Below are 24,132 nucleotides of genomic sequence, written 5' to 3' on the forward strand. Positions count from 1 at the left end.
AAAACGTGCCTAGTCGAAATAACGGTTTTAGAATCTAGGTCTCTTTGGATCAAATCCATTTCGGAAAAAAATAAAAAATTACAACTCTTCTAAAATGTGATGTAAGAGTTCGATTGTCTTCAAATTTCACAAATACCAATACTTTTATTAACCCAAGGTCTAGTGTTAAGATGGAATATATCGGCCCACTTCTTCTAGTACCTCCCCCACAAAAGGTCGAAATTTTGAATTTCTATTTAGACTATCAACACAGGATATGTTATAAAGGCGGTATGGATAGGACCATTCCTTCTGGTAACTCCAACAACACCCCCCCCCCCAAATGGGACAAAGTTTTGAATAAGCAAAAATTTTATAAAATCGGAAATAAGCATCAGGTACTGTTTAAATTTCACACATTTCATTATTTCTACCAACACAAGATCTGTTGTGAAGATGGGATATATCGGTCCTCTCCTTCTGGTTCCTCCCCCTCCATCGAATCGAAAAAAACATATGCCAGATTTTCGAAAATGATATGCACTTCTTTAGGCAATGTACCTTGCTGTGGCACATGAGATCTTGATCTTTATTCGCCATTGTTATCGTTTTCTTCACATATACTAAAATTATCTGCCTCCAGATAAGGAGTAAAATATGTCTCAATTCTCCCTTGTTTAGGAATTTCCCAATGTCCAATGGAACCACAAATGAAAGATGAAGTTCCCACTTCACTGCCAACTGAATCGCATATTGGAAAACCGTCTGCGATGGATTTCAGTAACTGCATCATGTGAAAGAAGTTCTCCGATTTTGGCATAACATTATGATTATGTTCCAAACTCGTCATGATCAGGTCGGTACATTTTTCCAACTCTTCGAAATATTCCGAAATAATTGGATTTGAATTGATTTGCTCGTCCAGCTGGCGGATTTCATCGTTGGGTGTAAGATAACGAAAGTGCTGACAATAGGCCTGTATAAATGGACATCCATCTGTCTCGGAGCGTAGAGATAGAAAATTATTTGGTACACTATACAACACGGTGGTGTTACGCTTCAAATAACTGTTGTCGGTGACTGCTATGTTCTTCAACTCACTGTAGGTGGCCCATTCAATATCCGTCTCACCTCGACACTTGTTTATGACGAATTGTATTTCGGTGTGTTGTAGAAATTGGTTGTTTTGAATAGGCTTTATTACAGCTTCGGGAATATTAATTTGGCCATCGTTGGTGTAAAGAAGGCCATCCTGCCCACCGTGTGACATAAGGAATACCAAGAGGTTTTTTAGTGGACGAAAATCTTTACTGGATATATAATGAACGATTTCCAGAAGCTGATCCCGATTGCAATCTTCAATTAGTATATAGGGTATCCGGGCAATTTTCAATTCCCGAATTAGTTGTATGACATCCCGCTCACTACCCCTTCGCACAGTTAGGGGTTGGGTGAAATAATAATTATTAATTATTATGGCCAAGGCGGGGTTTATGCTGTACACGTACAAGTCAGCGGCCGTGCTGGAACTGGAGGTGACTGCACACCCTGCCGATGAGAAACTTTCCTGTAAAGCCCCCTCCAAAGGCTGCAAAATTTGTATTAGCACCGAAAATAACATCAAACCATGTGTCTGATATTGACACATATCGTCGTGTCGATACCACTGAACCAATATGCAATTATCCACATTAGACTCTCTGAACATCAACAAATCTCTCCGAGCCTCCGCCACATCAATGTTAATATTTTGATTGTAAAGTTGAAAAGTGTTTGCCGCCTTACATTGAATATAAGTTCCCAAATTTTGAAAGATATTTTTAATGCCCAACAATTTATTCCTTTGCTGGCTGGGGGACAATGTCGTTTTTTCATTCGATGTCATATTCGTATTGATCTGCAAATGATAACGATTCATTAAGACTTTGGATTTGTAACGCAAATGTGGATTCACCTCCATGGCTCTTATCACTTTGGCTAAAAAGCTATTCTGTTGCAGTAACACAAAAACACTGGCATATCCAATGAACTTGGAATTTCTCAACTGGTGTAGAATCTGTTCGGGTGATTGGCAGAGGAAATCAACTGCAGGTAAATTTTCAAAAAATCCACTGGACTCTGTGGTATGTTGCAGTTCTTCATGGGGATTTTGTAACAAAAATATAGCCACCTTAAGGCCTGCCTCACCCAGGGCTAATTCTTTGATTCCATGAAATTGCCATAGTGTTTTAGTAAGCGTTTCCAAAATACTTTGCTTTGGCTTGGTCGTCTGCGATTTTGGACATTTCCCCGGCATACGTTTGAATAAATTACTCTCTTTCTTTGCCGCCATACTCAACTCAACTGCCGCTGTGAGTAGAAAATAAAGCACTGGCTGGCTGAGCTTTAGCTTGCGAAGGCTCTCGGAATTTTATCAATGCACTTATCGATGAAATTCTCATTAATTTTTATACCCTTCACCATATATAGTATGGGGGGTATATTAAGTCCGTCATTCCAATAAAGTATATATATATTCTTGATCAGCGTAAAATTCTAAGAAGATTTAGTCCAGTCCGTCCGTTGGTCTGTCCGTCTGTTCTATTCACATTACAATCAAAACGAATTAAGATAGGAATCTAAAATTTTGCACAGATCTGTTTTTGTCAGCAGGCAGGTCAAGTTCGAAGATGGGCTATATCCGTCCACTATATCATATAGACCCCATTTAACGGTACCCCCCATTTTCGGTATTTTGATGATTTTAGAAACATTTTTCAATGGAATTGTTCAAAAATCCACACAAGGAGTTCATTGCGAGTACTTTATCCCCAAAAATAGAATTGTCTATATAAGTCCACAATATCGTATATCCCCCATATATGGGCAACTTCTGATATTCGGTATTTTTAATACTTTAATAGAATTTTTAATGTATTTTATTTTTTGCAAAATTTCCTAATTTGTTCCAAATGGTGGAGGGTATTCCAAATTCGGCCCGGCCGAACTTACTGCTTTTTTACTTGTTTTTTTTTTATTTATTTATTTTTTTTTTTTTTTTTTTTTTTGAGATAAAACTTGACGCTTTAACCATTGCGACACAAAATGTCGTATGCTCAGTCGATGACTAATGCAAACACCCGTTTGTTAGCTTGATTATGGTTCGGCATTTGTAATGGGGCAAGTAACGAAGTTCGTTTTAACAAGTAAAATAGTATCAGTCGGTTTTGTCGACAGATGTATACCCCCAGCCTTAAGTTATAAATGTGACATATTTGGATTATATAGACTACTTCTTGTGCTTCTTGAGATATGTGCATATTTTCGGAAATATGCGTCAGGTAACAGATATAGCGGACTGAAGCATTCCATTTTCATAATTCATCTAATACATATAATATATAATAATGGGTATATGCAAAATTTGAAGAAAATCGAACATTCGTATCCAATTTTATGCGAAATCATAAATTCCGACAATTTACATATTCATATCAGAATTCTGGTTAAGAGAAATATTTAGATATAGCAAGTTGTTAAGAATCACCGACTTGTTTCGCAAGTTATGGCAACTATAAGTTGGCAGATTTTGTGTTGATGAAAATATTGAGAAGCTCCAAGTCTGAATAGAATCGAATGTTAAATTTGCGTTTTAGAGCTTCATGGATACTAAATATTTTGATCTTTTGTGGGGGAGGTACCAGATGGAGTGGACCGATGTATTCCATCTTGGCACCGGACCTTGGGTTAATAAAATTATTGGGATATGTGAAATTTGAAGACAATCGGTCTCTTACATCATCCAAGTCTGAATAGAATCGGATGTTAATTTTTCGTTTTATGAGCTTCATGGATGCTCAAAATTTTGATTCTTTGTGGGAGAGGTACCAGAAGGAGTGGACCGATATATCCCATCTTCACACCAGATCTTGAGTAAGTAGAAATAATGGGACGTGTGTAATTTGAAGAGAACCGGATGTTTATTTCGGATTCTTTGCTCGTTTTGATTATTCAAAACTTAGGTCCTTTGTGTGGGAGGTACGAGAACGAATAGTTCGAGCGTTTATAAAAATTTTGAGACGTGCTAAGTCTGAATGGAATCGGATGTTAATTTAGAGTTTTAAGAGCTTGATGTATATTAAAAATTTCGACCTTTTGTGGGGGAGGTACTTGATGGAGTGGACCGATATATTCCATATTAACATCAGACCTTGGGTTAACATAAATATTGGCATGTGTGAAATTTGAAGACAATCGGACTCTTATATCACATTTTATAAGAGTTGTAATTATTCAAAATTTTGACAATTTGTGGGGGAGGTACTTGATGGAGTGGACCGATATTTTCTATGATATTTTCTTGACCTAGAACTGACGCAAATATTAAGATTTGCAAAGTTGAGGCAAAATCGGATTACCGTTTCTCTTTCTGGGCAAAAAAATTTTTTTTTTGAAAATTTGACCTTTGCCCATCTCCGAACTCGATATAAGTTTGACAAAAATATTACGATATACCAAGTTTGGACCAAATTGGATAAACCCTTCGAGAGTTATCGTGCGCACCAGCCAGCCAGACAGACAGACGGACGGACGGACGGACGGACATCGCTAGATCGTCTCAAAATGTTCTGAAACGGATTTGGTCCAAAGAGACATAGGGTCTAAAACCGTTATTTCGACAAGGCACGTTTTGACCGTATCAAATGATATATACCCTCTGTAGCCATATGGCTGTACTCATGTATTTAGTACAATTTGAATTTGGAGAAAATTGGAGCTGGAATCTTGAAGTTTGAAATTAATATTATTGGCGGAGTGTAGGATCAGGATATGGAGGAAGTTTTCGAAATTTGTATTTACGTGCACAAAAAGTACTAAGTGGTGCTAAATTTAGTACAATTTCAATTCGGGTGAACAGTTAGAGCTTGAAGTCTGACATTTAGATATAAGATTACCATTGCATTCTACTACTGAGTAATCTAGGCACTTTTGGAAATTCGGACTTATGTGTACTAAATAGTAGTAAATTTGGTACAATTTAAAATTTTGAGAGAACCAATGGAGTTGGAATCCTCAAATATGGAAATACGATTAATATTGCATTGTACGACTGAGGTATGTAGGTAGTTTTCGAGATTTGTACTAATGTGTACTAAATGGCTCAATTTAAATTTTGGGTGATCCGGTAGTGTTGGAATTCTGAAATTTAACAAGTAAAAAAGCAGTAAGTTCGGCAGGGCCGAACTTTTAATACCCTCCACCATTTGGTACAAATTTGGCTATTTCCAAAAAAAAAAAAAAAAAAAATTAAATCCGTTAAAAATTCTGCTAAAATTTTAAAAATACCGAATGCTTATACGACGACGTGGACCTGCATAGGCAACTTTTGTCATAAGTTATTACAATATTTAAATGCGAAACTTGAAGAAAAATCTGTTGATTATGTAGCTAAAATCATCAAAATACCGATTATAGGGGGTACCGTTATATGGGGGCTATACGAAGACGTGGACCTGCACAGACAATTTTCTGGCATGGTCTGAAGTATCCATTACGAACTTCACATGCGAAATTTGAAACAATCCCGGTAAATAATGTCGCTAAAATCATCAAAATACTGAATATCGGGGGATACGGTATATGCTATACGAAGACGTGGACCTACATGGCCCATTTTCTGTTTTATGCTGCAGTATCTATTACGAACTTCAAATACCAAATTTGGAACGATTCCGTTAAATAATGTGGCTAAGATCATCAAAATACCGAATATCGGGGCGTATTGTTATATGGGGGCTATATGAAAACGTAAACCTACATGGCTCATTTTTTTGACTTAGGATGTAATATCCGTTACGAACATCAAATACCAAATTTGAAACGATTTCGGTAAACAATGTCGCTAAAATCATCAAAATACCGAATATCGGGGGGTACAGTTATATGGGGGCTACACGAAGACGTGGACCTGCACAGATAATTTTCTGTCTTAGGTTTTAGTATCTATTACGATCTTCAAATGCCAAATTTGAAACAATTCCGGTGTATAACGTCGGTAAAATCATCAAAATACCGAATATCGGGAGGTACCGTTATATGGGGGCTATATGAGAACTTGGACCTACATGGCCCATTTACGAACTTAACCTGCCTACTAGCAAAATATACATGTGTGCAAAATTTTAGTCTTCTATCTCAATTTGTTCGAAAAATAGCGTGATTACAACAGACAGACAGACAGACAGACGGACAGACGGACAGACAGACAGACAGACAGACGGACATGGCTAAATCGTCTTAGAATTTTACGCTGATCAAGAATATATATACTTTGTTGGGTCTGACATGAGTATTTCGAGGAGTTACAAACGGAATGACAAAATTAATATACCCTCCATAGTATGGTGGAGGGTATAAAATAACATTTATATTGGACTTTATGATATAGTTAGTTATGAAACTTTGTACTTAAGTGTACTAAATTTGGTATTATTTGGATTTGGGTGAACCAATATTTAGGTTATTTTAGTTGTTATTCACTAAAATGTACTAAATTTGGTACAATTTGGATTTAGATAGAATCCGTAAATTTGTAATTAAGATTACTATTGTAGTGTAGGATTGGGCTATGTAGGAAACTGTGGAAATTCGCATTTATCTTTACTATATGGTATTACATTTGCTAGATTGGGAATTGTGATGAACCGATGGAGCTGTAATTCTGAAATTTGGAATGAGACTCACTGATGCAGTGCAAGAGAGACCCACAAAAGGGTTATGGGAAATTCGAACTTTAAATTTAGAAAATGATCTAAAATGTTACTAATTTTCTAAAATGGTACCATTTGGTATAAATAACCATTTGTGGAAATAAAGCGAGGAACCTCATTATACCCTCCACCTTGGAAAGGAGGGTATATTAACTTTGTCATTCCCTTTGTAACATCTTAAATATTCGCCTTAGACCCCATAAAGTATATATATTCATACATTTTTTCACTAATTTGTCTAAAAATTGGTATTTGTGGGTCATAATGGGTCCTAGTTCGTGTGGCGAAACATTGTAATTATAGGTTTACGTTTTGGTGTAGCCCCCATATAACGGTACCTCCCGATATTCGGCATTTTAATGGTTTTTGCCACATTTCTTTTAATGTTTCTTTTACCCTAAGGTGGAGGGTATTAAAAATTTGGCCCGGCCGAACTTAATGTTTTTTTACTTGTTTTGTAATCATTTTTGGTCGGCGCGTGCTGAGTCCCGTTGGAATGTCCAAGGTCTGCCTCCAATATGTTTGCATGCCCAAGGCTTTAATACGCTGACCTCTTTTGCAAGTAAACACGATCATTTTGTTTGTTTACAAACTGCTGGACAACGAATGTTTTCTCATCGGAGAAAACCAAATTCGGCAGTTCAACACTTTCGGCCAAGCGAAGCAACTCTTTAGCTTTTTTTAGTCTATTTTCTTTCCGTTGCGGTGTAAGTTCTTGCACTTTTTGGAATTTCAATGGCTTTACACCGAGCTCATTTTTCAATATTTGACTTTGAATGGAATATTGCGATATGTTCAGCTCCCGGGCCATTTCTTCTTCTTTACGTTTCGAACCATTTCTGCTGATGTTGCTGTTTTCTTCCGTCCACTTCCTTGACGTCTGGCTACGCTTCTAGTATCACGGTAACGAGTGATGGTACGAGACACAAAAGATTTATTTACATTTAAATGCTGGAGTGCTCTAACGTTATCCACTTGTGGTTTCAAAGCCAAATATAAAGAAATCACACTATCACGCTTGAATCCCGTCACGAATAACTTTTTTTCTGGAAAATTCTCACCAAAATGCTTTTGTACGCTTGTAAAAAACATAATGAGCTGTCACTGGAAAAATTGTAACAGCTGAAGAACGAGTGCCTTAAAAATGACAGCGGTCTGAAGTTGGTTGCAGGAAATGTGTACTTTAATTGTAACAAGTAAAACAGCTGTTCGGGCCGAACTTTTAATACCCTCCACCATTTGGTACAAATTTGATAATTTCCAAAAAAAAAACAAGTTAAAAAGCAATAATTTCGGCCGGACCGAACTTTGAATACCCTCCACCATTTGGAACGAATTTGGAAAATTTCAAAAACTAAAGTCCTTAAGAAATTCTGTTAAAATTTTGAAAATACCGAATATAGGCGCTATATTGGGATCTATACGACGTGGACCTACATAGGTCTTGCTTGTCATAAGCCATTACCATATTCAAATTCGAATCAATTTTCAGTCACAAGCTATAGCATCCATTACGAACGTCAATACGACATCTCAAAAAATTTCGTTGGGTATTGTACCTATCATCAAAATACCGAATATCGGCAGGTACCGTTGTATGAGGGCTATATGAAAACGTGGACCTACATGGCCCATTTACGAACTTAACCTGCCTACTGGAAAAATAAACACGTGTGCAAAAATTTAGCTTTCTAGACAGACAGACGTACAGACAGACAGATGGACAGACAGACAGACAGACAGACAGACGGACATGGCTAAATCGACTTAGAATTTTACGCTGATCAAGAATATATATACTTTGTTGGGTCTGACATGAGTATTTCGAGGAGTTACAAACGGAATGACAAAGTTAATATACCCTCCATGGTATGGTGGAGGGTGTAAAAAACAATAAAATAAAAAATAAAATCCGTTAAAAATTCTATCAAAATCTTAAAAATTCCGAATGCCTATACGACGACGTGGACCTGCATAGGCAACTTTTGTCATAAGTTATTACAAGATTTAAATGCGAAACTTGAAGAAAAATCTGTTTATAATGTAGCTAAAATCATCAAAACATAGGGGGTACCGTTATATGGGGGCAATACGAAGACGTGGACCTGCACAGACAATTTTCTGACATGGGCTGAAGTATCCATTACGAAGTTCACATGCGAAATTTGAAACAATCCCGATAAATAATGTCGCTAAAATCATCAAAATACCGAATATCGGGGGGTACGGTATATGGGGGCTATACGAACACGTGGACCTACATGGCCCATTTTCTGTTTTATGCTGCAGCATCTATTACGAACTTCAAATACCAAATTTGGAAAGATTCCGTTAAATAATGTCGCTAAAATCATCAAAAATAATGAATACCGGGGGTACCGTTATATAGCGGCTATACGAAGACGTGGACCTACACAGATTATTTTCTGTCTTAGGCTGTAGTATCCATTACGAACTTCAAATGCCAAATTTGAAACAATTCCGGTGAATAATGTCGCTAAAATCATCAAAATACTGAATATCGGGAGGTACCGTTATATGGGGGCTATATAATAACTTGGACCTACATGGTCCATTTACGAACTTAACCTGCCTACTGGCAAACTATACATGTGTGCAAAATTTTAGCCTTCTATTTTAATTTGTTCGAAAGATAGCGTGATTACAACAGACAGACGGACAGACAGACACACAGACGGACATGGCTAAATCGTCTTAGAATTTTACGCTAATCAAGAATATATATACTTTGTTGGGTCTGACATGAGTATTTCGAGGAGTTACAAACGGAATGACAAAATTAATATACCCTCCATAGTATGGTGGAGGGTATAAAAAAGGAACAGAATGGTAGTACATTCTGCATGTATTGGGTGAAGGGATCGAGATACAATTCAGAAATTTGATATTTAGATTTCTAGTCGTATTTGTGTTTGAGATTTGGCGATGGCTTGGAAATTCATCCTGAATTTATACGAAAAGTTGTATATGGTACTAAATTTGACATTGAGTGAATATACAGATCTGAAATCTCGAAATTTGATATTGGAGCTATGTTGGTATATGTGGAGGTGGTTTTGGAAATGTGTACCATATTTGTACTAAACGATACTAAATTTGGTATTTGATATAGATGTAACGGTTGGTGTCAGTGGCTAAGATATGGAAGTGGTTTCCAAATGGTGTACTTGTTTTGTACGATAAGTACTAAATGGTAGTAAATTTGGTATTGGGTGAAAAGAATTCTCAAATTTGATATTGAGGTTTCTGTTGGGATTGGAAATTTAGATGTGGAAGTGATTTTGGGAATGTGTTTGGGAATAGTTCGATAAGTACTAAGTAGTACTAAATTTGGTTTTGGGAGAATGTATAAAACTGGAATACTAAAATTTGATATTGAGGTCTCTCTTGGTATCTTGTGTTGAGATATGGAGGTTGTGTTGCAAATGCGTGCTATAATTGTTCGAAAAGTACTAAATGGTACTAATTTTGGATCACAGTAAATTCGTTTTGGATTACCGTACTAAATTTGGTATTGGGTGAGGAGAAAGTCAATGTTGATTTCTAGGGCTTACATTTGGAGATTTGGAAATAGTTTTGGGCAGAAATATTGGATGTGGGTGGGTCCATTGTGCAATAATTATACCCTCAGCCATATGGCTACAGAGGGTATATATCATTTGATACGGCCAAAGCGTGCCTAGTCGAAATAACGGTTTTAGACCCTAGGTCTCTTTGGACCAAATCCGTTTCAGAACATTTGGAGTCGATCTAGCGATGTCCATCCGTCCGTCTGTCTGTCTGTCTGGCTGGTGCGCACGATAACTCTCGAAGGGAGTATCCGATTTGGTCCAAATTGGCTACAACGTAATATTTTTGTCAAACTTAGATCGAGTTCGGAGATGGACAAAATCGGTCCACTCGAAATGTTCAAAAAATATATTCTTTGCACAGAAAGTGAAAGGATAATCCGAATTTGCTCCAACTTTGCAAATCCTAATATTTGCGTCAGTGCTAGGGCAGGTGTGGAAATGGACAATATCGGTCCACTCCATCAAGTACCTCCCCCACAAATGGTCAAAATTTTGAATAATTACAACTCTCATAAAATGTTATGTAAGAGTCCGACTGTCTTCAAATTTCACACATCCCAATATTTATATTAACCCAAGGTCTTGTGTTACGATGAACAATATCGGCCCACTCCTTCTGGTACCTCCCCCACAAAAGGTCGAAATTTTCAAAAAAAAAAAAAACAAATTTTTTGCACAGAAAGAGAAAGGCTAATCCGAATTTGCTCCGATTTTGCAAATCCTAATATTTGCGTCAGTGCTAGGACAGGTGTGAAAATGGACAATATCGGTCCACTCCATCAAGTACCTCCCCCACAAAATATTGAAATTTTGAGTACCCATGAAGCTCATAAATCGCTAAATTAACATCCGATTCCATTTAGACTTGGCACATCTGTCGAAATATTTATATCATATTTTGGGTCCGATAGGAAATGGGCAATTTTGGCCCATTTCTTCGGGATCTGCTCCATAGAGGGTCAAACGTTTGAATAACCTTAACACTAGTCAAAATATATTTAGATAATCGAACATAGGCTGAGGGTATATCTCTGGCGGCAATACCGACTGATACTTTTTAACTTGTTTTTTTTTTAAATCCTCCAAGATAAAATTGAAAATTAATTATTTTGAAGACTTTTTGGTGTAAAAGTTTTGACTTAGAAATGCTGTCAAACTTAAAAAATTGTGAATTTGTTTTGTTTGTTTAATCTAAAATTATAAGGTTGAGGATCTAAAATTACCAAGATGATTGCCAATAATTGGTTAGGAAATTCATTTCTTCTGGATGGTTGTTAAATACATACAATTCTAATTTATATGTTTAATATATACAATCCTCAAATACTAATCCACATTTAATTTACGAAATGAACCATTCAAACCGGATAACAAGGAAATCTCCAAATTGTTTCCAATGCTAACTCGTAGTTTTTCATTCGTTCCATAATTATCATCTGTGGCAAAGTAGTCCTGGTATTTCAGCATTATTAACTCCCAATGTTTTAGAGCTTCGAACTGATAGCCATTATGACCGCCATATTCCACGGGCATGGCATCTCGCGGTATATGGGCATACAAATCCTCCGCTTTTTCATGCAACACAAACTAAAAAGTAAAAATAGGAACACAATACCAAAATGAAGTCATTAATCCAATTTTGTGTCCACATACCTTTGTGCAAAGTTTTTTGGGTAGGAACGATGTGATGAAATTAAAAATGGTCCGCCTCTCTTTGTGCACATTAAGCAAATGGATCTCCTTGAATTCCAAAGGAAAACAATGTTCCATCAGCATCCAGGTTTTCTTCAGCAATGAAGGATGATATTGCATCATTTGTTCCATGTAGACATCACGGGCATCCACAATGTATACGATTCCGGTTGCACCGGCAGTCACCTCCTCCATGGTCAGGATTTCCAATAGCATGAAGAGTAATTTAAATATATCGTTGGCATTACATATCTTTGGATCATATTTGCTATACTGTGATATGACAAAACGAGGACCATCGCTGGATGTTGCTTTCAGAGATATTGTGTGGATGCTGTTAGGAGAGAATTTCAACCGGACTTTTAATACCATTTGGGAGGAACTTGCAAAATGTAAAGAAATTGCATTGAAAAATGCTGCTAAATGTTAAAGATTTCGAATATCTGAAGGTACACTTATTTAAGGGCTATACGAAAACGTGTATAGGAGGCGGGGCCTATTACGAACTGCAAATGCCATTCTGTAGAGATAATTCTGTAGAAAAATTTAGCTAAAATTCTTAAAATACCGAATAAAGTAAGGTACCGTTATTTCCGAATCATTCATAAAAATACCGAATATAAAGAGATACCCTTATATGGGGACTATATCAAAAATTGAACATATATAAACGGTTCTCTGCAAGATTGTTTCCTATATACTGGAAACAAAGCTGCCAATTTACAGAAAATTAAGGTTGAAATTGTGACAACCAAATAGCCCATTTTCAATACCAGAAGTGCAGACAAACACCAGTAAAGAAAGGACAAAAATCGGACCGTCCGACTTTACGAAATTAAAATAATTCTGGTAAAAAAAATCATCAAATACCGAAGTTGAGGAGAGACATCAATATAGGGCCATACGAAGCTATGGATTTTTATGGACAATTTTCTGCCATAGGAAGTAGTACCCATTACGAACTTGGAATAAAAAAATTTTAAACCATTCCGAATCATTCATAAAAATACCGAATATATGGAGATACAGTTATATGGGGACTATATCAAAACTTAAACCTATACTATAAACAGTTATCTGTAAGGGTGTTTCCTATATATTGGGAACAAAGCTGCCAATTTACAGAAAATTAAGGTTGAAATTGTGACAAGCAATCGATTTTAAATCTGCCGGTAAAATATATGGGAGCTATACCAGAACGTGGATCTAAATAGCCCATTTTCAATACCAGAAGTGCAGACAAAAACCAGTCGGTCCATCCGACTTTATAATACCCTACACCACTTTGCATATTCAGTAGAGAATTTATGAGAATTTATACCAAATATAATCGTTTTTGAGTAGATATTATGGTTTCGAAGCCGAAAGCAACTAATATATGGGAGGAATATTTACCTCTTAATTTCTAAATGAAATTTGACAAAATCGGATAAAACATATATATGGGTCCTATAGCTATATCTTAACCGATTTTCACCAAATTCGATACACTTTTTATACCCTACAAGACTATGTGTTGGGGGTATTATAAGTTTGATTGGGCCAAAAATTATGTAACACCACGAAATATTGGTTTCCCACATAGGAAAGTATATATGGGTCTTCCTAGCTCGCCGAGCTGAGTCGATCTAGCTATGTATGTCCGTCCGTCCGTCTGTCCACGTTAATTTGTAATCAAGCTACAGTTCGCAATTATCAACCGATCCTCACGAAATTGAAAATGGAGGTGGGGTTAGGGTCAGAACCCTATTGTTTTTGGAGATGGTCGCACTATATTTAGGGGTTAAAATGGACCAAAAACAGGAAAATTTCCTGATTTTGCAGTTGCTCTATAGGTCACAATTATGAACCTATGGCAGAAACCTACCAATTTGAGCGGCCTTCGGACAATAATTAGCGGGTAAAATATACCTTAACTTTTATGTTAGAAAATAGGAAAATTTTCACTAAACCACTAATATTTTTAATCCCAGCCAAATCACAAATACATTAAAAGATTACTTCTGACCATTAGGGTGATGCTGATAGCCAAGAAATCGGATATATAGCAAAATAGGTACAATACATATGTAAAAGAATTGATCTTATTTATTCTGCTTATAAATCAAGAACCGCTGGGCCGATTTTCACAATTCACATCACTTTGGAATGGTCTCTTGCCAGAAAAGGATAAAATCTAAGAAAATCGCGGGTTAATATACGAATAAAAAATTATATCTTTTGTCTCATTTTTTTTCATTTTTGTCATATTTTTTATCGCATGCGATTTTTTTAATTTGACCTACAATTTTGAATTTTCTAAATTTTTACACACCCAACACTACGTTTTGAGGGTATTATATGTACGTCGCAATTATCGTCCGATCCTCACGAAATTTTGCATGGGGGTGGGTTGGATTTGAAGCCCATTGTTCTTAGGATGTGCATTTAGAGGTTGAAATGGCTAAAAAATTTAAAATTTTTTTAATTTTGCAGTCGTTCTATAGGCCAAAATTGAAAACTAATTGACACGGAATTTCGCATAGGAAGAGAATTGAGGACAGAGAAGAAGTCTAGTATTTTGGATGACCATTGGATTATATTTAGCTGTAAAATGGACCACAACTTTCGTGTGCAATTATTTTGAATACTTCACAATACTACGGAGTGCGTAAATATATGGCCAAATTCTCCGGGTCAAAAACCTTAGGGTAACCTCTGGGCATTATTTCAAAAACGAAATCTTCCAAAATGGATTTACATATAAAGGGACTTCGAACATATTGTAGTGTTGTAGGGAATCACATGGTCGGCCCCGCACGACTATAGCCTTTGCTTACTTGTTTCTAGACTGAATTGGTTCGTATGTGCCAAAAACCATCAAATTCGGGCATATATTAAAAATTTGGTGCACGAGAAACTTGAAATCGAGTGTATACATATATGTGAGCTACATCGAAATCTGAAACGATCTCGATCAAATTTGGTAAAGGTATTTCTGAGCTGTATTTGGCACATACGAACAAATTCAGTCTAGAAAAATGTATCGAATTTGGTTAAAATCGGTTAAGACAAGACTTTGAACACCCTCCACCATTTAAAACGAATTTGAAAATTTTCAAAAAAATAAAATCCGTTAAAAATTCTATTAAAATACTGAAAATACCAAATATAGGGAGGTACCGTTATATCGGAGCTATACGAAGACCTGGACCTGCACAGACAATTTTCTGTCACAGTCACACAGTACCTATTAGGAACTTCAAATACGACATCTCAAACAATTTCGATTAATATTGTACCTAAAATACGGAGTATAGGGAGGTAGTGATATATGGGACCTATACGAAGACCTAGACCTGTATAAACAATTCCCTGTCACAGACAGTAGTTCCCATTACGAACTTAGAGGAAGCTTCTTCGGAGGACTTTCAGACAATTTCATTGTAAAATTTGGCTACAATCACCACAAAATCGAATATCGGTGGTACCGTTACATGGGGGTTATACGATATCGTGGACCTATACAGGGTGAAATAAAAAAAATTGCAACAAAGTCAAACTTTTAATTTTTTTTAATGTTATTGAACGAAAGCAAAAAAAAAAGTCGGAAATAGCATCACATTTTACAATAAGTTTAGATTTGTTCAAATTGGCCTTTAAACGGCCAATTAAACGGTCACACGCTGCCCGAATGTTGCTTTGCGGTATTTGGGCCCATTCCCGGCGAAGCGCTTGCTTGAGGTGATTAACACTTTGGTATTTTTTAGTGCCAACCTTGGTTTTCAAAATACTCCAGACACAATAGTTGAACGAATTGGTATCCGCAGATTTTGGTGGCCATTGTGCGCAGAAAACAAGTTAAAAAGTTTCGGTCGGTTTTGCCGACAGATGTATACCCTCAGCCAATGTTCGATTATTTTAAAATCTTTTGACTTCTTGTTTGATTGATAAAATGTTTAAACCTTTATGCAGTTGATTCCGAAGGAATTGGCCAATATTAGCAATTTCTTGTCGGACAAATAAATATGATATGATATAAATATTGCGAAGTGCTAGGTTTGGACTGTGTTGTGTTAATGGAAATTTTTGGATGTTCCAAGTCATGAATAGAATCGGATGTCAATTTCCCTTTTTGTGAGCTTCATGGATTTCAAAATTTTGAGCCTTTGTGTGGGGAGGTACCAGAATGAGTGGACCGATATATCCCATCTTCACAACGGATCTTTTGTTAGTGGAAATAATGGGATGTGTGAAATATAAAGAGAGCCTGATTTCAGGTTTTATAAATGTTTTGGTTATTCAAAACTTTGACCCCTTGTGGTGGAGATACCAGAAGAAGTGGTCCGATATATTCCATCTTAACACTAGATTTTGGATTTAGAAAAATATATGAATGTGTGAAATTTTAAGACAGTCGGATTCTAACATCACATTATAATTATTCAAAATGTTTACCCTTTGTGGGGGAGGTACTTGATGAAGTGGATAAATAATATCCATTTTTGTACCAGACCTAGAACTGACGAAAATAGTAGGATTTGCCAAGTTGGAGCAAACCCGGATTGCCGCTTCTCTTTCTGCGCAGAAAAAAATATTTTTTTTGACCTTGTATGGGGGAGTTACCAGAAATAGTGGACCGATATTGTCTATTTTAACACCAAAACATGGGTTAATATAAATATTGGGATGTGTGAAATTTGAAAACAATCTGGCTCTTACATAAAATTTTATGAGAGTTGTAATTATTCAAAATTTTGACCATTTGTGGGGGAGGTACTTGATGGAGTCGACCGATATTGTTCATTTTCACACTTAACCTAGCACGGATGCAAATATTAGGATATGCAAAGTTGGAACAAAATCAGATTATCCTTTCTCTTTCTGTGCAAAAAATATTTTTTTTGAAAATATCGACCTTTTGTGGGGGAGGTACCAGAGGGAGTGGACCAATATATTCTATCTTAACACCAGAGCTTGGGTTAATATAAATATTGGGATGTGTGAAATTTTAAGACAATCGGACTCTTACATCATATTTTATGAGAGTTCCAATTATTCAAAATTTAGACCATTTGTGGGGGAGGTACTGGATGGAGTGGACCGATATTGTCCATTTTCACACTTGACCTAGCACTGACGCAAATATTAAGATTTGCAAAGTTGGAGCAAAATCGGATTATCGTTTCTCTTTCTGTGCAAAAAATAATTTTGTTTGAAAATTTCGACCTTTTGTGGGGGAGGTACCAGAAGGAGTGGACCGATATTGCCCATCTCCGAACTCGATCTAAGTTTGACGAAAATATTACGATGTTCCAAGTTTGGACCAAATCGGATACTCCCTTCGAGAGTTATCGTGCGCACCAGCCAGCCAGACAGACAGACGGACGGACGGACGGACATCGCTAGATCGACTCCAAATGTTCTGAAACGGATTTGGTCCAAAGAGACCTAGGGTCTAAAACCGTTATTTCGACTAGGCACGTTTTGACCGTATAAAATGATATATACCCTCTGTAGCCATATGGCTGAGGGTATAATGAAGCGAGGAACCTCATTATACCCTCAGCCATATGGCTACAGAGGGTATATATCATTTGATACGGTCAAAACGTGCCTAGTCGAAATAACGGTTTTAGCCAGTATGTCTCTTTGCACCAAATCCGTTTCAGAACATTTGAAGTCGATCTACCGATGTCCGTCCGTCCGTCCGTCCGTCCGTCCGTCTGTCTGTCTGTCTGTCTGTCTGTCTGGCTGGCTGGTGCGCACGATAACTCTCGAAGGAAGTATCCGATTTGATCCAAACTTGGTACATCGTAATATTTTTGTCAAACTTAGATCGAGTTCGGAAATGGGCGATATCGGTCCACTCCTTCTGGCACCTCCCACACAAAATGTCAAAATTTTCAAAGAAACGAATTTATTGCACAGAAAGAGAAAGGATAATCCGATTTTGCTCGAACTTTGCGAATCCTAATATTTTCATCAGTGCTATGTCAGGTGCGAAAATGGACCATATCGGTCCACCCCATCAAGTACCTCCCCCACAAAGGATCAAAATTTTGAATAATTACAACTCTTATAAAATGTGATTTAAGAGTCCGATAGTCTTTAAATTTCACACATCCCATTAATTTTATTAGACCAAGGTCTGGGGTGAAAATGGAATGTATCGGTCCACTCCTTCTGGTACCTCCCCCTAAAAAGTAGAAATTTTCAAAAAATATTTTCTGCACAGAAAGAGAAACGATAATCTGATTTTGCTCGAACTTTGCAAATCCTAATATTTGTGTCAGTCCTAGGTCAGGTGCTAAAATGGACAGTATCGGTCCACTCCATCAAGGACCTCCCCCACAAAGGGTCAACATTTTGAATAATTATAACTCTTATAAAATGTGATGTAAGGATCCGAACGTCTTCAAATTTCACACATTCCAATATTTTTATAAACCCAAGATCTGGTGTTGACATGGAATGTATCGGTTCACTCCTTCTGGTACCTCCCCCACAAAGTGTCGAAATTTTGAATATCCATGAAGCTCATAAAACGTTAAATTAACCGGTACCTCACCCACAAAGGGTCACAATTTTCAATAATTTTATCTGTCATAACTTTCGAAACAATTTAGCAATTCTTTACTACTTGCTATGCACAAATATTTCTCTCAATAAGAAGCCTGATATGAATATGAAATTTATCGGAATTTATGATTTCGCATAAAATTTGACATAAATATCTTGTAATTTTGCCTCATATTTCGCCCAATATTTTTTATTTGTATCAGATGAATTATAAAAATGGAATATTTCGGTAGACTCTATATGGTACGTCACGCACATTTTAACATTTTCTAAAAATTATTACATATCTCATATAAAGTGAAGGAGTAAGTCGATATAATCCATACCAGGAACGTCGGAATATTTATATATACGATACGAAATGGACAATATTGGTCCATTCCTTCGGAACCTGCTTCATAGAGAGCCAAACGTTTGAATAATTGTAACACTAGTCAAATATATTTTGATCATTTAATCGAACATAGGCTGAGGGTATATTTCTGTCGGCAATACCGACTGATACTTTTTAACTTGTTTTTATCCATTCTTGGGTGGCGCATGCTGAGTGCGACGGTGCTGAGTCCTTTGCTCTGATGAGGCCAAATAGAAAGAAATCACACTGTCACGCTTGAATTTCATCACGAATAATTTTTTTCTGAAAAATTCTCACATAAATGTTTATGCTTAATATACCCTGCTTAATATACCCTCCATTCTATGTATACAAATGCAAAATAAGGGAAATCAAATCGGTTTATGATCAATTTTCTCTCCTACATATTTTGCGTACCCCAAAATTCCAAAAACTTCTATCTACACCCTAGCAGTATACAATCAGTAAAAGGTAATTGATTACATTTGTGTCAACGTTTTTTCTTCTTACCCTTGCCTGTACAGTGTCATCATATGGTCGTCCAAGCGGCGATTCATTAAAACTTCTGGAAAAACACCCTTCAGGGAATAAAAACTATCCAAACGTTTCTTCGTCTCATTCAAATCGAAACGACAATAGCGTAAAAATGCCAACAGCGATTTCGGATCCGGTCGGGCCTTTAAATGTGGTGTCTTCTTAAGCCAACTCTGCAGAGAGGCCAAACTGGTATCACATATATCCTTACTGCCATTGCTTGTTGTCTCGGTTGTTATTTCCACTTCGGAACGGGGCGATTTGGGCATTTGTTATGGACGTTGGACGTGGTATAACCTCGACGGTGGCTAGATTTTAACTGATAATGTTTCCCCTAATTTACATATATTCAATCAATTTTCAGGAACAGCAGCAGCGCCAGCAGATAAACAAACGTCAGACATTGTCGGATTTCTATGTCCATGCAAAGTAAAATGGTCTCTTATCGCTGTAGATGTGTGAAACATGTTTTTGCGATAAAAGCAAGTCTGCTTTTCCAATCGTTTCGCTGAATTGCAATCATTGTGGGGGTGCGAATGCGAATACTGACATTGTGTGGAACATCTGCGTAGTCGCGATAAGAAACAAAATGTTTAGCTAATTTAATCAATCAAATATATTGAATGATTAGTCATTTTTGCTGAAGACATGTACTCTGGGCTTACCTTTGGCAGCAAAAAATAGGATAGCAAAAATAATTGTAACTTTTTGCAAAACAACGTCCTGGGCCCTTTTTAGCAATATCGATTTTCAAAATGTGGTCAAGGCCCTCGTAATAGGTTGTAACTCTTTATATGCGCTACTATGAAACATTCACCTACATTGAACATTTTTTGCGAAGAGGTTTCCTACCCCCTTAGAAGACATGATGCCAAATAAGGACCACATCAATTAAACCAGTAAAGAAAGTCTTAAAGTCGGGCGGGGCCGACTTTATCATACCCTACACCACTTTACTAATTTAGTAGAGCTCCGCATAACAATTCAAAGTTTTTATCGGAGAATTCAATCATACACGCTATGATTATAATTATAATTTAAAGTTCAAAGAACTAAATATGCCGAAGCATTTGTATCTTTTAAATTCGGACTTGTATTGCCCATTTGGTGCTCAATTAATTTGAAATCGGATAAAAATATATATGGGAGCTATATCCAAATCGGAACCGATCTCGATAAAATTTCGCAAAGATATTTCTGAGCTGTATTTGATATATTTCCCCAAATATTGTTGTTAAAGAGTGCATATTACGGCTGCGGAGGACAAAAATAACAAATCGGATGAACAGTATATATGGGAGCTATAGCTATATCTGAACCGATCTTCACCAAATTTGACATACTAGCTTCTAGACTCAATTCGATCGTAAGTGCCAACTTTTTTCCAATTTGGGCAAATATTAGACGTTTGGTGCACAATCCAAGGTAAATCGGACGAAGTTATATGTGGGAGCTATATCCAAATCTGAACCGATCTCGATAAAATTTAGCAAATGTATTTCTGAGCTGTATTTCATATATTTCCCCAAATATTGTTGTTAAAGAGTGCATATTACGGCTGCGGAGGGCAAAAATAACAAATCGGATGAACAATATATATGGGAGCTATAGCTATATCTGAACCGATTTCGATCAAATTTGGCATACCTTCTTTCAGGTCCAATCGGATTGTACGTGCAAAATTCCATACTATTCGGACTGATATTACACGTTTGGTGCACAATAAAAAGCAAATCGGACGAAGATATATAGGGGAGCTATATCTAAATTTTGACCGATTATCTCCAAATTCAATAGGGTTCGTCCTTGGGCCAAACAAATGATTTGTGCAAAATTTCATCTGGATAGGGCAATAAATGCGAACTGTACTTTGTTTACAAAAATACATGGACAGACGGACAGACGGACGGACATGTATAAATCGACTCAGAATGTGATTCTATGCAGATCATCAAAAGGAACTATGGGTCTATCTCGTTTCCTTTTGCCTGTTACAAACAAATGCACAAAGACATAATACCCTGACCACCTTGTGGTGTAGGGTATACAAATGTGACCAAGACCCCGGATAACTCGAAATGTGGGGATACCTTCATATGAATGTTTTACAAGTTTTGCTTGGACCATTACTTATAATTTTTCGAAAATGTGTTTTCTTCTTACCAAAATTTTGAAGAAATTAGTTTGAACATTTTACCTAAAATATTAAAAAATACTTGAAATCGCATGCCTTTATATGGGGCCTATGTCAAAACGTATACCGACATGACCCATATTTTGTACAAATGATTGTAGATGGACTGTATCAAATTTAAAATTCTTTTGTAAATTTTGCGAAGTGTAGAGAGTTTGAGGCTCTTTGTGTTTGGTAAATAATGGGCTATATAATGGGTCTCCAATAAAACTTGGCTTGGGAACCCAAACCCCTGTTGGGATTTTAATCTCCAAATACCAAATGTGCTACTAAACACCTTCTTATCCCAATCCTAGACACCAACATAGACCTTTATATCAAATTCCGGTTCCATACCTTCACGCAATAACCAATTTTGTACAACGAAGTGCTTTTCGAAAAATTATAGTAAACATTTCCAAAACCATCTCCATATCTCAACCCCAGATATCAACAGTGACCCAATACCAAATTTAGTGCTATTTACTACTTTTTAGTACACACATAAGTTAAAAAGCCGTAAGTTCGGCCGGGCCGAGCTTTGAATATCCTCCACCATTTGGAACGAATTCGGCAATTCTCAAAAACAATAAAATCCGTTAACAATTCTGTTATAATCGTGAAAATGCCGAATGTAGCTGTTATATTAAGGTCTATACGACGACATGAACCTGCGTAGGTATCATTTGTCATAAGCCATTACAATATTCAAATGCGAAACTTAAAAAAAAATCGGAGGTACCGTTATATTGGGGATATACGAAGACGTGGACCTGCACAAACAATTTTCTGTCGTAGGCTATACTATCCATTAGGAACTTCAAATATCAAATATGAAACAATTCTGGTGAAAAATGTCCCTAAAATCATTAAAATACCGAAAATCGGGTGGTACTGATATATGGGGGCTATACGAAGACGTGGATCTGCACAGACAATTTTCTGTCTTAGGATGTAGTATCCATTATGAACTTCAAATACCAAATTTGAAACAATTTCGGTGAATAAATTCGCTAAAATCATCAAAATACCGAATATTGGGAGGTACCGTTATATGGGGGCTCTACGAAGACGTGGACCTGCACAGACAATTTTCTCTCTTAGGCTTTAGTATCCATTATGAACTTCAAATACCAAATTTGAAACAATTCCGGTGAATAAATTCGCTAAAATCATCAAAATTCCGGAATTCGGAAGGTACCGTTATATGGGGGCTATACGTAGACGTGAACCTGTACAGAAAATTTTCTGTCATAGACTGTAGTATCCATTACGAATTTCAAATACCAAAATTTAACTATTTCGGTGAATAATGTCGCTAAAATCATCAAAATACCGAATATCGGAAGGTACCGTTATATGGGGGCTATACCAAAACGTGGACCTACATGGCCCATTTTCAATACCAAAAGTCATGCGGACATAACATACATTTAAGCAAAATTTTATCTATCTACTTCAATTCGTTCGGAAGCTAGAGTGATTTCCACAGACGGACGTACATCGCTAAATCGACATAGAATTTTATGCTAATCAAGAATGTATGTACTTTGTGGGGTCTAAAATGTGTACTTCGAGGTGTTTCAAACGGAATGACAAACTTAATACCCTACATACTATGGTGGAGGGTATAACAAGATTCCAACAAAGAGCTCAATATCAAATTTCGGGATTTCAGCCCTATCACTTCACTCAGTACCCAATTTGGTACAAATAACTGTTTTTCGAACAATTATAGTACACATTGACCTTCGTGTCTTAACCACAGATACCAACAGTGATATCTATATCATATTTCAGGATCCCTTCACGCAATACCAAATTTTTTACCATTTAGTAATTTTCTACAAATATAGGACGCATTTTCAAACTACCGCTAAATCTCAGCCATCTAAATATCAAATTTCCGAACTTTATCTCTATATCCTCCCTCAATACCAAATATAGTACCATTCAGTACTTCTCGTACAAATATAGTACACATTCCTAAAACAAACTCCATATTTCCAAGCGACGACCCTAATACAAAGTTTCAAACTGCAAACACTTTCGGTTCACCCAATACCAAATTGTACCAAATATTGTACTATTTAGTACTTATCGTGCATATTTTTTACATATTTTCAAAACTACCTCTTTACCACAAACCTACCACCAACAGCGACCCCAATACAAAACTTCAAACTTCCAGCTTCATCCGTTCACCCCTAAACTTAACTGTTAAATTTAGTACCATTTAGTACACATTCCCAAAGCCACCTTCATTTGTCAAAGTTACTTTCCGACCTTGATTCTCTACTAAATGTCAAGTTTATCCGTACTATCATAATAACACTAAATGGTACCGCTTATTACCATTTTAGAACTTTGCCTAACCTTAACCAGTAAGGAAAGCTCAAAAGTCGGGCGGGGCCGACTATATGGTACCCTACACCACTATGCATATTTAGTAGAGCTCTCGTAAAAAGGTTTATACAGGGCATTTCAGAGCTCTAT

General features: G+C 36.6%; 2 protein-coding genes across 2 annotated transcripts; both read right to left on the reverse strand.

Moving 5' to 3' along the window:
* Positions 1-379: 379 nt before the first annotated feature.
* Positions 380-2,335, reverse strand: LOC131806961 (uncharacterized). Its single transcript, XM_059131945.1, has one exon. It carries the CDS (start codon positions 2,309-2,311, stop codon positions 569-571), a length of 1,743 nt encoding a protein of 580 aa, XP_058987928.1. The 5' UTR covers positions 2,312-2,335; the 3' UTR covers positions 380-568.
* Positions 2,336-11,572: 9,237 nt separating this feature from the next.
* Positions 11,573-19,760, reverse strand: LOC101887875 (alpha-tocopherol transfer protein). Its single transcript, XM_005175200.3, has 3 exons — positions 19,440-19,760; positions 11,975-12,347; positions 11,573-11,908 (listed from the first exon to the last, which is right to left on the reverse strand). The coding sequence occupies exons 1-3, from the start codon at positions 19,730-19,732 to the stop codon at positions 11,648-11,650; spliced, it is 927 nt and encodes a 308-aa protein (XP_005175257.2). The 5' UTR covers positions 19,733-19,760; the 3' UTR covers positions 11,573-11,647.
* Positions 19,761-24,132: the final 4,372 nt, after the last annotated feature.

The sequence above is a fragment of the Musca domestica genome, unplaced genomic scaffold, assembly GCF_030504385.1.
Source record: "Musca domestica strain aabys unplaced genomic scaffold, Musca_domestica.polishedcontigs.V.1.1 907, whole genome shotgun sequence".
Taxonomy (NCBI): domain Eukaryota; kingdom Metazoa; phylum Arthropoda; class Insecta; order Diptera; family Muscidae; genus Musca; species Musca domestica.